Here is a 14,087-nt window from a genome sequence, read left to right as displayed (position 1 = left end):
AGAGGGGGAAGCAGGCTCCCTCCTGAGCAGAGGGCCTGATGCAGGGCTCGATCCCAGGACCCTGAGATCATGACCGGAGCTGAAGGCAGAGGCTTAACCCACAGAGCCACCCAGGTGCCCCAGTAAGATCCAACAGTTCTGAGTGACAGCCTGGATATAGGAGAAGGAGGGGTCAAGGATGAATCCCACAGAAGAACTATAAGTTATTCAGGTGAGTCTAGGGACCCAAACAAATGATAGTCATCATTAGCAGAAACTGGGTGTATAGATGAATGATACGGTTTTAGATGGTATTTTAAGTGGCAGTGAGACACCCACACGGAGTTGTTCATTAATCTGACCAAGGAGTTACACCTGGGGCAGATACTTGGGCTGGCTGGCTTAGAAGTCATTTAAGCAGCAGTAATCACTAAAGGCCTGGAAATGAATGTGCTTTCCAAGACAAGTGTTGAAATAGGGAAGGTGAGAGCTAGGAGCGACGTCTGGGAAAACACCCTCATTATAAGGGCTAGATGACGAAGAGGAGTAAGTAAGATAAGAGCTCTCTGTTTGTCCCTGATTCTGTGGGGGTCTTGGGTTTGGGTAGATTTTTTGATGATTTTATTTAAATTCTTTCCATCTCTGACGTTAACATTCTCTTCCCTCACAATCCCTAGGGGAAGCTCCGGCATATGGAACAATTTCCCTTGGGAATACTATGAAGAGCTTTTCAGCTGGGAGTTCTAGAACTAGGCTGGGCTCTGGCACCAGCAGCATGACTAAATCATTTCTGTGGGGGTCAATTTTCCCATTTGTGATGTTTAGGCCTAGGTGTGTGTTTGAGGACAAGATGGGGCACAATAGAGCTGACGGTACTTGATAGAATGATGTTAAAGAGGGCAAGGGTGACATGGTTAGACACCACCCACCCACAGCCTGTCTGCCCTTCCTTCTTTGTCTAGGTTGTACGGTTTGCAACCAGTTGCTTGAAATCTGGGCCTTTGTGCTCTTCATTACCTTACTCTGCATGGAAAGTGAAGTCAGGTGGTCCATGCCTGTAAGTGAGAGGTGTGGTCACTTAAATAGGAAGCTGATGAAATTCACCATTATCTTTTGTGTCTGTGAATCTACAAGTTACCTATTGTAATGCCTGATGGTCCATCATTTGAGCCTCTTTACAGGGTTAAACATTGCCCTCTGCAGGCTACTCTTAAAATGTTAACTCTTCTAGAAGAGGTAATGTGGAGTCCTTTACCACAAACTGGTCTAGTAAATATGAGATACTCGGATCACATGAAAGCACTTAACACCCGAGGAGAGAAATGGATAGAATTCTCTGACTTGATTATTTTGTCTCTGGTCAACTGAACTGTGGGGTGGAAGGTTAGCATGTCTGACAGTGAAGGGACAAAGAAGCCAAAGGATCCAAAGCCAGGCTGATCTGGCATCACAGGGCTGTAAGGCACTCTTAACTCAAGAACAGCTCTGCTTGAAGGAGAAAAGAATGAAGCCTACAGACAGGCCCTATCTTTTCCTTAGCAGAAAAGAATTACTGGGGAGGAGAGAGAGGGTGAACAGCAGACTTCTACTATTCCAGAGTCTGCTCAAGGTGACCAGAAAAGCTTTTGAGTTGGGAGTTCAGGGAGTAAAGGGGGACCAAGTTGCAACCATTCCCCATCTTCCCCACCTCCCTCCCCAAGCCATGAAGGGTTCACCTGGAAGGAGAGTTAGGGAAAAGCGACTATGGCAGGTGCATGGCTGGATGGTAAATGGGCTGCTGCCACCTAAACAAGATCGTTTGGGAGCAACTAACATGACTGTGAGAATCTGGCAAGCACCTTGTGTGGCTTGGCTCTGCCCATCCATGGTCTGGCTGAATGCTGAGTCCCGTTTGGCCCTGACAGCCCCTGTTTCTCATACAGATGCACAGCCACTGGCTGGAGCATCTGTGATACCTAATACTTCGGTTGTTCACAGACAGCTCTGCCATACTGCAGTCTTCCATTGTCATGGCTACTGCCTGGGTCTCCTCTAGTTCCCGAATCTGTCTCACTTCTTGGTAGGAAGCCTTTCCAAAAGCGCTATTAAGGTGAGGTGCCACCATTCTCAGGTTGGTAAAAAAAAAAAAAAAAAAAAAATTACTGGCTTTGGAGCCAAACAGATCTGAGTTTGACCCCGTCACTTACTAGCCAGGTTACCCAGCAAGTTACCTACTTTGCTCCTTCACCTTTGAAATGGAATATATGTTGCTGCATTTAGAATTGTGAAGATTTAGGATCATATATCCCCAAATGTTTAATACCTCAACATCTCAATCACTCTCAAGTTTTAGAAAAAACTTTGAGCTCTTAGGTCAGTTGTGATTAAATGCATTTGTTAATTCAGTACATATTTATTGAATGTCTAGTATGTGCCACAGTGCCTGACAGTAGCTGCGTAATGATCCCTTTGGCTGAATACCTCCTTTCTCTTCTGGCACATATTCTCCTGGGGGAGTGACTTGGGGGAAAGGGTCAGGAGCTTAGATGGCAGATTCAGTAAGCTTTTAGCACAATAATTTTAATTGCAAAAATAAACAGTTTTGTCAACTGCTCGAGAGTAGCGTCTGCTTTACAAAAATTAACAACAACAAAAGGAAATAACCCCAAAGCAAAACGTTACATCCAATGGCTGCTGGAAACGACATTGCTGTACAAAATCCCGCGCGAGACCGGCTCGGCGCTGCCCCAGCCTGACTCTGGGGGTTCTAATGAGGGGCGTGGGGCGTGCGCCAAGTTAGTTACAAAAGGCTATCTTGAGTCTCATGGAAGTGCCTACTCAGTGGGTGGCCTGAGAGGACTTCTTCAAAGAGCGGCGGACGCGGGAGTCAGCGCCGGGGACCGCAGGAGCTGTCCACGGAGCTGGTGCTGAACGAGGCGTGAACGACGGGCACTTCAAGGGAACTGGAAGCGGGACCAGAGGCAGGCCCCGGGACGTGCCGGAAAAGGGGTGGGTGGGGGGTCGGGCCAAGTCTCCTCTTTCGTGCCGGGCGGCAGCGTCTCAAACTACAAACCCATTTCCCCCTCACAGGGCGGCGAAAGAGAGGCCCAAAGAGTAAAAACCAAGGCCCTTGAGCCGCTCCTCCGCGCGCGCCTTCTGCTTGAGGTGCACCTTGCTGTGCCTTTTCTTTTCATCACTGCGCGCGAAGCGGCGGCCGCACACGTCGCAGGCAAAGGGTTTCTCACCCGTGTGAGTGCGCACGTGGGTGGTAAGGTGGTCGCTTCGGCTGAAATTGCGGAGGCAGATGCGGCACTGGAAGGGCTTGTGGCCCGTGTGGATGCGCAGGTGGCGGTTGAGCTCGTCGGAGCGCGCAAAGCTGCGCACACAGGTTTCCACTGGGCAAGCAAAGGCCTTGGCGTGAGGCCGCGGGCAGAAGCAGCGCGCGCTGCACTTGCCGCCCCGGCGCCCCTTGCGCCGCGCCTTGGTGGGTGGGAATGGGGCCGGTGGCGGTGGCCCCGGAGGCTCGGCCACGCCACTGCTCCCAGTGATGTCTGCCACCAGAGGTTTCGGGAAGTCCGCCGCGGTGCTGCGAAGGCCCAGGGGAGAAACCTGAGCCTGAGTACCCGCCAGAAACTCTCCACCGTCGCCGCTACTCCCCCCATCCCCACTAGGAGGGGTCAGGAGACCCGGGAGGCCCTCAGCCACCTCTCCTAAGTCACCTGCGGCCAGCGGGAAAGCGTCGTAAGACCCCGTGGGGTAGAGTCTGTTGGCGGGACCGGCTGGCAGCTCCGCCGGGCAGCTGATGGACAGCAGGTCTTCAATCTTGGCCCCCATCGAGGGGAAACGGGCGTCGGGGGCGGCCTGGTAGCCTCCCTGAGACCCACAGCTCCCTGGGGCTCCAGCTGAGAGCAGCTCCCAGGGAGCGTAGGGGCCTTTGAAGGCCGAGGCAGTGTCCAGAGCAGGGGAGGCCGGGGGCGCCCGGAGGCCTGGCTTGACGTCGGGCGGGGAGAGCTGAGGCTCATACAGGCACTGTGAGGGGGCGCCTGCCGAGGATGAAGCTTCCCAGAACGCCTCTGGGAAGGCGGCAGCGCCCAGATCCGGGGAGTAAAGGTCCGGGGGACCCGGTAGCAAGGCGTCGGGGCCTGCGGAAAAAGAGGCGTCCAGCGGAGACCGGGATGCTGCCGCCTCAGGGCCGGGGAAAGGTGCCAGACCCAGGATGCCCGACATGAGGTTGAAGAGTGCCTCCGGGTCGTGCGGGTGTTCGGGTACTGCTTGGATGAAGAAGCTACCGCTGTAGCTGAGGCCAGGAGGGGGCGTGGGTGCAGGCCCCTCCAGGAAGCAGGAATCGGCTAAGTCCCCCCCGGCGCTGCAGCTGCTCAAAGCCCAGCTCAAGAAGTCGCCTGCTGAGGAGGGAGCAGGAATCAGCTCCGGGCACATCAAAGGACGCGCCTCAGAGTCTGCAAGCCCCTACCCCGAAACCCTGGGGGCGCACCGACACATAAAAGGTGCCTTTTGCACATTCTGATCCAGCTGGAGCCCGAATACGCCCAAGACGCACACACAAACATGCACACGAAAACACACGTGCACAGGCAAAAGGACGCCCTGATAAACCCACAGGTTCCTGCGGAGGCGCTGGCGGTACAGAGGGGCTGGGGATGGGGTGCGCACCTCAGGACCCTGGAGCCTCCCACCACCTCTACCCCTCACAGCTCTACAGTCCGGGTCCCTGTCTGTTCTCAGGCACCATGCGCCCCCGCTCTGCGCCGCCGTCTGAGCACCCTCCGCCGCTCTCCTTACCTCCGGGGTAGCCGGCAGTCGCCGGCGCGTCCCTACCGGGCAGCCGGGACAATTCAGTGCTGGGTTCCGCGCAACAGCCCTCGGTGGACTTGACCAGAAGCGCGTCGGGGCCGGAAAACTCGCTAAGGTGAAGCATGGCGCGGCGGCGGCTGCGGGGCGCCGGGGGCCTCGCCCGCTGGGCTTGGCTGCGCGCGGGTGACGGGGAGGCCAGCTGTTGGGGTGCCCTGTGCCTCACACACCCAAGCACCCGGGCTCCTGGCTCCAGGTGCTCACCTTTGGGAAAGGGAACGGGGGGCCGAGGCGCCCTTGCTCGCCGGGACCTGCCTCGGGCGGCGGCTCCTCGCTTCTCCAAAGCGCAGCCGGGCTCCCCGGATCCGCGGCCCCCCCACTTATATAGCAGCGGCCGCGCTGGCTCCGGGCTTCCGACTCCCCGGGCCACTGCCATTTCGGGAGGCCCCGGCCCTGCCGCCGTGACGTAAATGCCCAAACATGGACACAGGATGTGTGCCGGGGACTCCCGAAAAGGAAAGCTCGGCATGTGACGTCGCCGCCGCCGCCGCCGGGACCGCGCCGCTGCGTGCGCGCGCGCTCCCTGAGCGTGGAACCCCGTGCGCGCCGGGGCCGCCGGGGCACTAGCTGGGGTGCTGCGCTGCGTGGGGCCCGGCGTTCGGTTAGCGCCCTTCCCGCCTGCAGACAGAGACCCGCGGTCCGCGAGGAAAAGCCCCGTGGGCTTTGGGATTCCACAGTTAGGGATTCGAATCCACTCTCTGCCACTTAGTACCTATGTCATTTAATTTCCCTGAATGTCAGTTTCCTCACCTGTGAAATGGAGCCATACATATCTCCTTCGTAAGTTTACTGTAAAGAGTAATTGGGTTAGAGCGTATTAAGTTCTATGGACGAGGACACAGTAAGCTACAGAGATTCTTGCCATTATTCGCTGTTTGCTCCCTCTTGTGTGTTTTTTTGCGTTTTCTTAGTATTTTCCCCCTTTTGTTTGTTCTAGGAAAAATAACTTAATTCAGTTAAAAAGGACGATAACGCTTGCTACTGATGAGAGAAGTACATTAGTACAGAAGAGTATATTCTAAACTGAAAAGTAAAAGTCTCTTTTTCCTACCCATCTACATCTTGAGGTAGCAACATCTAAGTTTCCCGTGTATTCTTTCAGAAAAAAAAAAAAAAAAACAATGCATATGCGAGCATACACTCTGCCTTGCAATATAATTTTCCCCCATTTATAATAGTTGAGAGATTGCTCCGTGTCTGGACATAAGGAGTTGGGGCCATTCTTTTCTAAGGCTGCATAGTATTCCATTGTGAGGGAGGTCCATATTATGTCCCCTATCCACGAGCATGTAGAAAGCTTCCAACCTCTAGATTTTACCAATGTTGTTGTAATCAACGTTCTTAATTATATAAATGTGAATATATCTGTGGGATAAATTCCAATAAGTGTAGTTCTGGGTCAAGGGTGTGTAAAATTTTGATAGGCCACAGGCAAATTGCCCTCCATAGAAGTGGGGCCAATTCCTGCTCCTTCCCCCATCACCTTCCAGGTATGAGATGTTTCCACAGACTTTTTTCTGCCTTTGTATAAATGACTTTTACGCTAAGGATGTTGTTCCAGCAACACACAGAGAATCCCCAGGATATATTTCTCTGGAATCAGCACCTGGAATGGTTGGGCTTCTTATGTGGGGAAAATATCCCTGTCTTAAGGAGGCTGTGCATTTTGGCTGCAGCAGATCAGTTAATTCCAGCAAAGAAGCCTGCCTGCTCTCCTGATCTCATCTCTCTTCCACTGTGGTTTCCGCTCTGTCTTACTTTCTCATTCTCTTTAAAAATCTTTCATTTAATTTTGGGTTTATAGCTTATTTGCCTCCTTTCTGGAACAAAATTAGGGGATTAGATAAATACAAGGGATAGCATGTTTTTCTTTACAAAGAGCATCAATTCTTGGAAGCTGGAAAGTGGGGAGGGCAGAGCTGGGGTTCCTTATTTATTTATTTATTTATTTGCCAGCGATTGAGACAGAGAGCACAAGCGGGGGAGCGGCAGACAGAAGGAGAAGCAGGCTCCCCACTGAGCAAGGAGCCCAATGCAGGACTTGATACCAGGGGGATTCCTTTTTCTTTCTCTGTTTTCGTAGGAGTGGAAACAAAGCCGCTCAGGGGTGACAGGCTACAGCATGGTTTGCCGTGTATCTCCCAGCCTCCTTTGCACATTGGTACTCTCCTTTTAGAGAGAGTGCCAAGAATGTCCCAACCCCACCAAATTCTCAGGCCTTTTATCCTGTTTCCAATATCCAAAAATTCATTCATTCATCTTCTCAGCGTTCATTCATGCAGTATTCATTCCTTAAGTGCTTACAATAAGGTCCAGAAGATAGATTTTAGTTTTGAGTCTACCAGGACCCTAAGACCCATCTCCATCCCGAGTTGCCCCAACACCACCCTCCAATAACCTTATAAGTATGTTCACAGAATATGTTGTCACATAATTACCTGCAAAACCTGTGCTGATACACTTGCCTTCATCTTCTCCCCATGTCTGGAAATCCTACAAAGCTTTTCAAGAGTCATGCTTGTGTAGCATGTTCTAACAAATGCCACAGATGTACTAATTCTATGTCAACTACACATATGTTTGCATGTAGGAAGTGAAGGATCCCAGCACATGTTTGTAAGGATTAAACACACAGAACACTATTTCCATTATACTCTATTTCAGACCTGGGGATTGATTGTAATCCAAATGTATCTCCAAGGGCAGGTGAGCCCACACCAGACACACAGGGCACACATGTCTCAAATCCATTCTGGCATCTTGCTGCCTGGGAGGGAGAAGGAGTGGAGGGGTTTGGCTAGGCCAGTGTCCAGGGCTCCCCAGGTTGCCCCGTCGGGCCAGATTGGCCAGCCCCAGGTTCCCCATCCCTTCTGCTGTTCTTCCCTCTGCCACAGCATTCCTCCTCCTTCTTAGTCATAGATAATTCCCCTACTCCTTTGGCAAGTTCCCAGGCCTTTGCTGCTCTCTGCCAAGGGCTATTGGTCTAGGTCTGTGTTAAGACAAGGGTCCAAGTCATTGCAACTTCTTCTTGTTACAGGCCAGACCTTCAGGCAAAGCTGCAGAGGGAAGAATGAGAAGGAGAGGAAATGGGGAACACAGCTTGTGTTCTGGGTGTGGACTGAACCACTCACCTTCACTGGACACACATACACACACTCTCCTATGTGGGGTGGTTACCTCTGGAGGGTAATTGCATCTGCATTTGGTTCCTTGAGGAGGAGGAAGGACTATAAAGAGAAAGGGCCTTTGTAGCTCTTCCCAGCTCAGTCCCTCTTATCCCTAAATTTTAATATCTCTAAAAGAGATTCTGGGCCCAGATAGAATAAAGGTCTTTGGGAGGGGATGGAAGAAAGAGGAACTTAGACCCATGAGTTCAATTTTAATTCACACTTTAAATATAAAAACACAAGCAGGAAGGGAAAAAAGGGAAATCATACACTTTGAGCACTTTACAAACAGATCATTTAATCATCCCAAAACTCTATGGAATAAGGAATTGGAGACCTCTTTCACAGATGAAAAAACAGACTAGATAGAGTTAAATAACTTGCTCAAGACCTAGCTTAAAAAAAAAAAAAGATTTGGTTTATTCTTTTTCTTTCTTTTTAAAATTTTATTTATTTATTTGACAGAGGGAGAGCACAAGCAGGGGGAATGACAGGAAGAGGGAGAGGGAGAAGCAGGTGGAGCCTGATGTGTGGATTGATCCCAAGACCCTGGGATCATGACCTGAGCCAAAGGCAGATGCTTCACCAACTGAGCCACCCAGGTGCCCCTAAGTACCACACTTCTATTCAGTGGTAGGACTGAGAGTCAAGCCCAGTCTAGTCTACTCCACAAGATAATTGAAAAGATTATTCATTTTACAAAAGGATTCATTCTAGGATGGCCTAGGTGGAGGTTCTTCCTCCAGCTTTTCAAGTAGAGTATGAGGTACAAATTCGATCTGGCTGGTGTCCTTCCCTGCAAGTATTCCCTGGAGTGGCCACCATGGCTAGAAACACTGTGGGTCACATCAGATATGTGTTAAGGAGGAACACATGCAAGGTCCTTGGGAATTACTGTGGAAGTTGGTGGTGGTGGGAGTGTGTGTGTGCATGTGTTTGTGCATGTGGCCTTGGGGAGGATGAGAGGAAATTTCTAATTTCCGTGGGAAAATGTTGGGGAAGGAAAGTTTACCTTCTGGACAAGCATGGAACAGACAATTACTGAATGAATGAATGAATGAATGGAAAAATTCATTCATCAAACGTTCATTGAGCACTGTGCAGGCCCTTGGGACAATGATGCAGACAGATGCTGCAGTGGGAAAGACTGGAAACTCTGGATCCAGGGCGGGAGGAGGGAGAAGAGGGGGATGGGGAGGAGTGAGCCTCCATTTTCTCTCTTCTGGGAAGGGCCCAGCCCCTGTCATCATTCTAATAATGCTACTGCCCCCTCCTCCACCCCCCACCTTGATCTTTCTGCTCTAAATATCATTGTGTTCAAATAATAGTGTATATATTTAAAAAGACTCCAAGAAGACAGCTGCCTCAGAGTATTAATCATGAAGAGGCCAGCACTCAGTCTCCATGGCGACTCCTGACAGAGCTGAGGAGCAGCTCCACGTCCCACTTCCTGGGGCCATGGAGATGCGGGGGACACAGTATCCCGGTGCACCCTTCTCTTTCCTCTCTGCCTCTCCTTTCTTCCTCCTTCCTCCCCTTTCTTCTCTCCCCACCCTGCCTCTCCATTCACTCCCTTTTTCTCTTCCTAAAGGATTTATTTAAAAGCAAGGACAGAAGCAGGATCTAGCTATCAGACTAACAGGGAACAAGGCCAATGAGGCTGCAGCAGAGATGAAATTTGCCTCCAATTACCACCTCTGGAGAACACAACTCCCCTCCCCAAGCACCCCCCCTCCCGCCACAGCGCTCCGCCACAGTGACCCCAAGGACAGAGGAGTCTGATCATCTGTCCCTGAGGCAAGGGACCCACTGTCAGGGTCCTTCTCTGTCCCTTCCCTCTTCCCTGCCCATGGCCAGTCATTAGTTTATGGTTTTTGTCTGTATTATTTTTTTATTGCCCACAAAAGTAACATAGGCTCCTTGGAAAAAGAGAAACATGTTAAAATGAAAGTATCTCTCCCAATTCTATACCCAGATATATACATTTAAATAGTTTTAAGTTGGTTCCAAGAGATTTTTCTTCATGTATACTCATTCAACATTCCTCCATTCAACTAGCACTACCATCGTCATCATCATTTATACCAATGGTGTCACACTATACATACTCTTGTAATTAACATTATCCCTTGAATGGTTTTCTTTTCCCCCATCATGATACAGATTAATCTATAGTGTTGTTCACAACTGCTCCGGGGTATTCTATCATGTACATGTATATAAGTTTTTAACTCTATAGTTTCCTGTTTTTAACTCTGATAGAAAGAACCTGGCTGTGCACAGCCTTGGATGTGTACATGGTCCACTGATGGGGTTAATAATAATATGTGTGTAAACATTTGTATAGCACTGACTATGGGCACTATTCACCACGTATTCAGAGTTTTATGTACACTCACCATTTAAGCCTCACAACTTGATGAGTACTATTACTAACTCTATTTCATAGATGGGGAAATTGAGGCCCCTATGCTTCACCCTAAGGTCAAGAAACTTGCCCAAACTTACAAGGTTAGCAAAGGATGGTGCCAGCGTCTGAACCTACAGTAAAACCATAGACTAGACTCCAAAGCCTGGAATTCCTAGGTCAAAAGTACAAACATTCAAAATTATATAATATCAGATGTTCCTCTAAGAAAGTTGTTTCGATTTTGGAGCCACACAGCAGCACGAGAGTCAATGGGTAGGCACACAGAGGCATCCCTGTGGTATTTTAACTTGCACTGTAAATTTAATTTGCACTGTAAACATTATCGGAATCATTCTGCAGGGTCTTGGCATTTCATTTTCTGTGATCCAGGGGAATCTTCTTGAGGCTCTTCACATCCTCACAATGGGCAGTGGAGATGAGGCTGTTCTGACATTGACCAGAGTGGGGTGTGGGGTGTGGGAGCTTCTGTACCATCCTTCCTTTTGTTCTTTCTTGTTTGGATCATGGAGGAAGCAGAGAAGAGGAGAACAAGGTGGCTTTGAACCATTTAGGGAAAGGTTCCTAACTCTTTCAAGGCAGCTTATAGCTGTTCTTTCAGAGGAGAGAGGGAAATTATTCTTTCTCCTGTCTTCCATTCTACATCCTTCCTTAGGCGAAGTCAGCTTTGGACAGAGCTGAGCGGTAGATGATCACGGAAGAGGTGTGACTGGGATGGGTTCCAGGAAGGTCAGAGGCGGGGGCAGTGGGAGGGGGCAGTGGACGCAGTGACTTCACACGCTGCTACCCACCCTAGGATTTGGAATCACCCTTCTACCACCCCTTCATATCTAAGTCTAGTTCCCCCTTTGTGAGCACTGATGGCCTTGAACCTTGATAGATGTTTTTATTTGGTTAGGTAATGGTGTGCAGAGCATTGATTTTCAATTCAAGAGTCGAGAAGATGAAAAAGAGGCTGACAGCGTGGACTGAGAGGCTGCAGCTCTAGAACAGAATTAGAATCAGAAACAGGCCTGCTAAACCTCCCTGGGTATTTCTCTCCTCCCTGGCCTCTCCGGATTCCTCTCACCTGACTTCATCTCATTGTCTTCTAGCCTCTCTCCTCCCCCATCTCACAGTTGTTCTCTTTAAAGTAGATTGGTCAATGTACTGGCATCTGACAGCAAAACTCTAAAAGTACCCAGGCAATTAGCCACAGAGGAGCCATTGAGCCAAAGCCTGGTCAGCTGTGTGTCCCCAAACCCTGACGACCTCCAGTAGGCCAGGCTTCTTGTTGCAAGTGACAGGAATGCAACCTGAATTAGTTTAGGCTAAATAAATTAATTAGCACCCCACCCCATGGAATTTATCAGCTCACAGAATCCAAAGGAATGTCAATCCATCAACCAACCAACTAACCAATTGACAAGGGGGTAGAGATACAGCTGCGGATCATTAATTAGTGAAACCGGGGGCCAAAAATTCTTCAAAGGCTCTCAGCCCTTTTTCTTTTCTCTCACTGATGACTGAAAACCTGGCCCAGAGCAAATTCGGTGTTCTCCATGTCAGCCTGCTGTGATAAATGGATTCTTGTTCTCAGTTCCAGGTAAGAAATCTCAGGAAAGACCTCTGCTATCCTCCCTAGGAAAATTCTCTGGCCATACGGGCAGGGTGATATACAGCTGATAAGACCACAAGGGGCTTGTGCTTGTGTTTTGAGGGCCTTTTCCAAAGAGAGGAAACCACTGGAAGCCAGAAAGTCTTCCAAGAGGCCACTGCCTCAGGCCCTGAGGGCAGGAGCTAGGCAGCAATGGGTTCTGGCATGTTCTCATACCAGGGGCAGAAATGGATAGTTCCCTCTGCTTCACGGTGCCCCTGGAGCAAGTCGCCTACTCCATCTGTCTGCCAGCTCCAAGGAACACTGCCCAAAATAAAAATCCCTAATTAGCAATTCCTGCAATCCAGAGCAAAACAATGTATTTATTTCCTAGAATAATCTGGAGCCATATTCGGCTTGGCAACCAGTGGGTCCCACACATTCATGTGGTGTGCCATGTGAAGACTCCAGCAGAGGCCTATACTCAGGGCATGTGGGGGAGGGCTGCAGGGGTCCCCTGCCCAGGCAGAAGCAAGCAGGGACCCAGAACAGAACTGGCTTTGTCAATAATCTACAGCAGGTTTCCAGTACAGGGTAGGTAGGAAATGAAAGGAGCTTCAGTAGGATTTCTAAATAATTTCCCATAAAGGCCAGTTTGGGGACACATGACCTACAGGGTCACAAAGAATCCCATTATGCAGTAGTGACCTCAAGCCTGGGAGTCTGGGAAACTGACTCTAACCCAGCTCTGCCGTTAGCTTGTTCTGTGACTTTGAACAAATGCTTTACTAATGCTTTCTGTGCTTGTATTTTTCTCACCTGTGAAATGGGACTATGTTAGTTGCTGATCTACAGTCTGGGGATTAAGAGCTAGAATAAGCACGACTATACAATAGAGAGATGATGTGAGATGCAGTATATCCAGTTAAGAAATAGTGAATAACCCTGCCCACCCCAAATGTGCTCCCTGTTTTCTGGGTACCTCCTCATATAGGGGTGGGATTGGTCACCATGACCAGAACTTCCCTGCCATCATTGCTCTCATTCATTCACTTATTCATTCAATTAACTCTTTATTGAGGAATTAGTGTATCAGCCCCTTTAAGAAATTATTGCAGAAAGGTGGGATGCATGTGACAGGGGGATGGACAGAATGGTTTGAGATCATACAATGAGGCAGCAGATAGTTTTCTAGTTGAGAATTTCAAGGGATGGGGCAACTGGGTGCCTCAGCTGGTTAAGCATCTGACTCTTGATTTCGGCTCAGGTCGTGATCTCAGGGTCGTAGGACTGAGCCATGTGTCAGTCTCCACAGTCAGTGAGGAGTCTGCTTGTCCCTCTCCCTCTATTCCTCCCCCTGCTCTCATATGTGCTCTCTCTTTCATTAATAAATTAATTTTAAAAATCTTAAATGAGTAAAAAAAAAAAAAAGAAAGAAAATTTCAGGGGAGGCTTCCCTTGAGGAAACAACATTTCATTCGAGACCAGAGGTTGAGTAAAAGTTAGCCAAGAGGAAAGAACAGGTTGAGTGGGAAGAATGTTCTAGAGAATAGGCCAGAAAGAGAGACAGGATTGGGGGGAAGAGAGGATCCAGGGAACTCTGAAGTCCATTATGGCTGGAACATGAGGAATAAAAGAAGCTAGAAAGGAAGGAAAAGTGGAGCCAGGCTGCTGTGAGGGGCAAGCTCGGGGTCATGAAGGACATTTTAAAGCATGTTAGGCATCTGGACTGTATCCTTAGGGTGGCAATAAGATGTCTTTGAAGAGGTTTGGCTGTGTAGGACATACAGTTTTTAATTTAGGAAGACCAGTCTGTCTACTGTATGGAAGGTGACCTGGAGGGGATATCAGTTAGGGTACTGCAGCAAATCAGGTGAAAGGAGGTCCTGAGGCCTGAGCCCTGGTGGTAGTAACAGGAAAGGAGACGCTTTCAAAGTCAACAGCCAGTTGGGAGCTAGTATATACTAGACAATAGAGGAAGGAATCAGGTTGACTCTCAGATTCTGGATTGGACACTGGGATAGTCATTTATTTAGGTGGAGAACCAGCAGGAAAAGTAGAGTCCTCCAAACAAACATGTTGTGTTGGA

At 49.4% G+C, this 14,087-nt stretch overlaps 1 protein-coding gene across 2 annotated transcripts; it reads right to left on the bottom strand.

The window, feature by feature from the left end:
• Positions 1 to 2,377: 2,377 nt before the first annotated feature.
• Positions 2,378 to 5,249, bottom strand: EGR4 (early growth response 4). 2 transcript variants are annotated; one of them, XM_047745700.1, is made up of 2 exons: positions 4,759 to 5,249; positions 2,378 to 4,361 (listed from the first exon to the last, which is right to left on the bottom strand). In XM_047745700.1, exons 1-2 carry the CDS (start codon positions 5,201 to 5,203, stop codon positions 3,043 to 3,045), a joined length of 1,764 nt encoding a protein of 587 aa, XP_047601656.1. In that variant the 5' UTR covers positions 5,204 to 5,249; the 3' UTR covers positions 2,378 to 3,042. The 2 variants fall into 2 exon arrangements, with proteins under 2 accessions (XP_047601656.1, XP_047601657.1); XM_047745701.1 differs by having other exon boundaries at positions 2,378 to 4,358; positions 4,759 to 4,951.
• Positions 5,250 to 14,087: the final 8,838 nt, after the last annotated feature.

The sequence above is a fragment of the Lutra lutra genome, chromosome 9 (genome assembly GCF_902655055.1).
Source record: "Lutra lutra chromosome 9, mLutLut1.2, whole genome shotgun sequence".
In the NCBI taxonomy this organism is placed as follows: Eukaryota; Metazoa; Chordata; class Mammalia; order Carnivora; family Mustelidae; genus Lutra; species Lutra lutra.
Note: the sequence above shows the minus strand (reverse complement) of the source record. Positions and strands in the feature narration are given on the sequence as shown.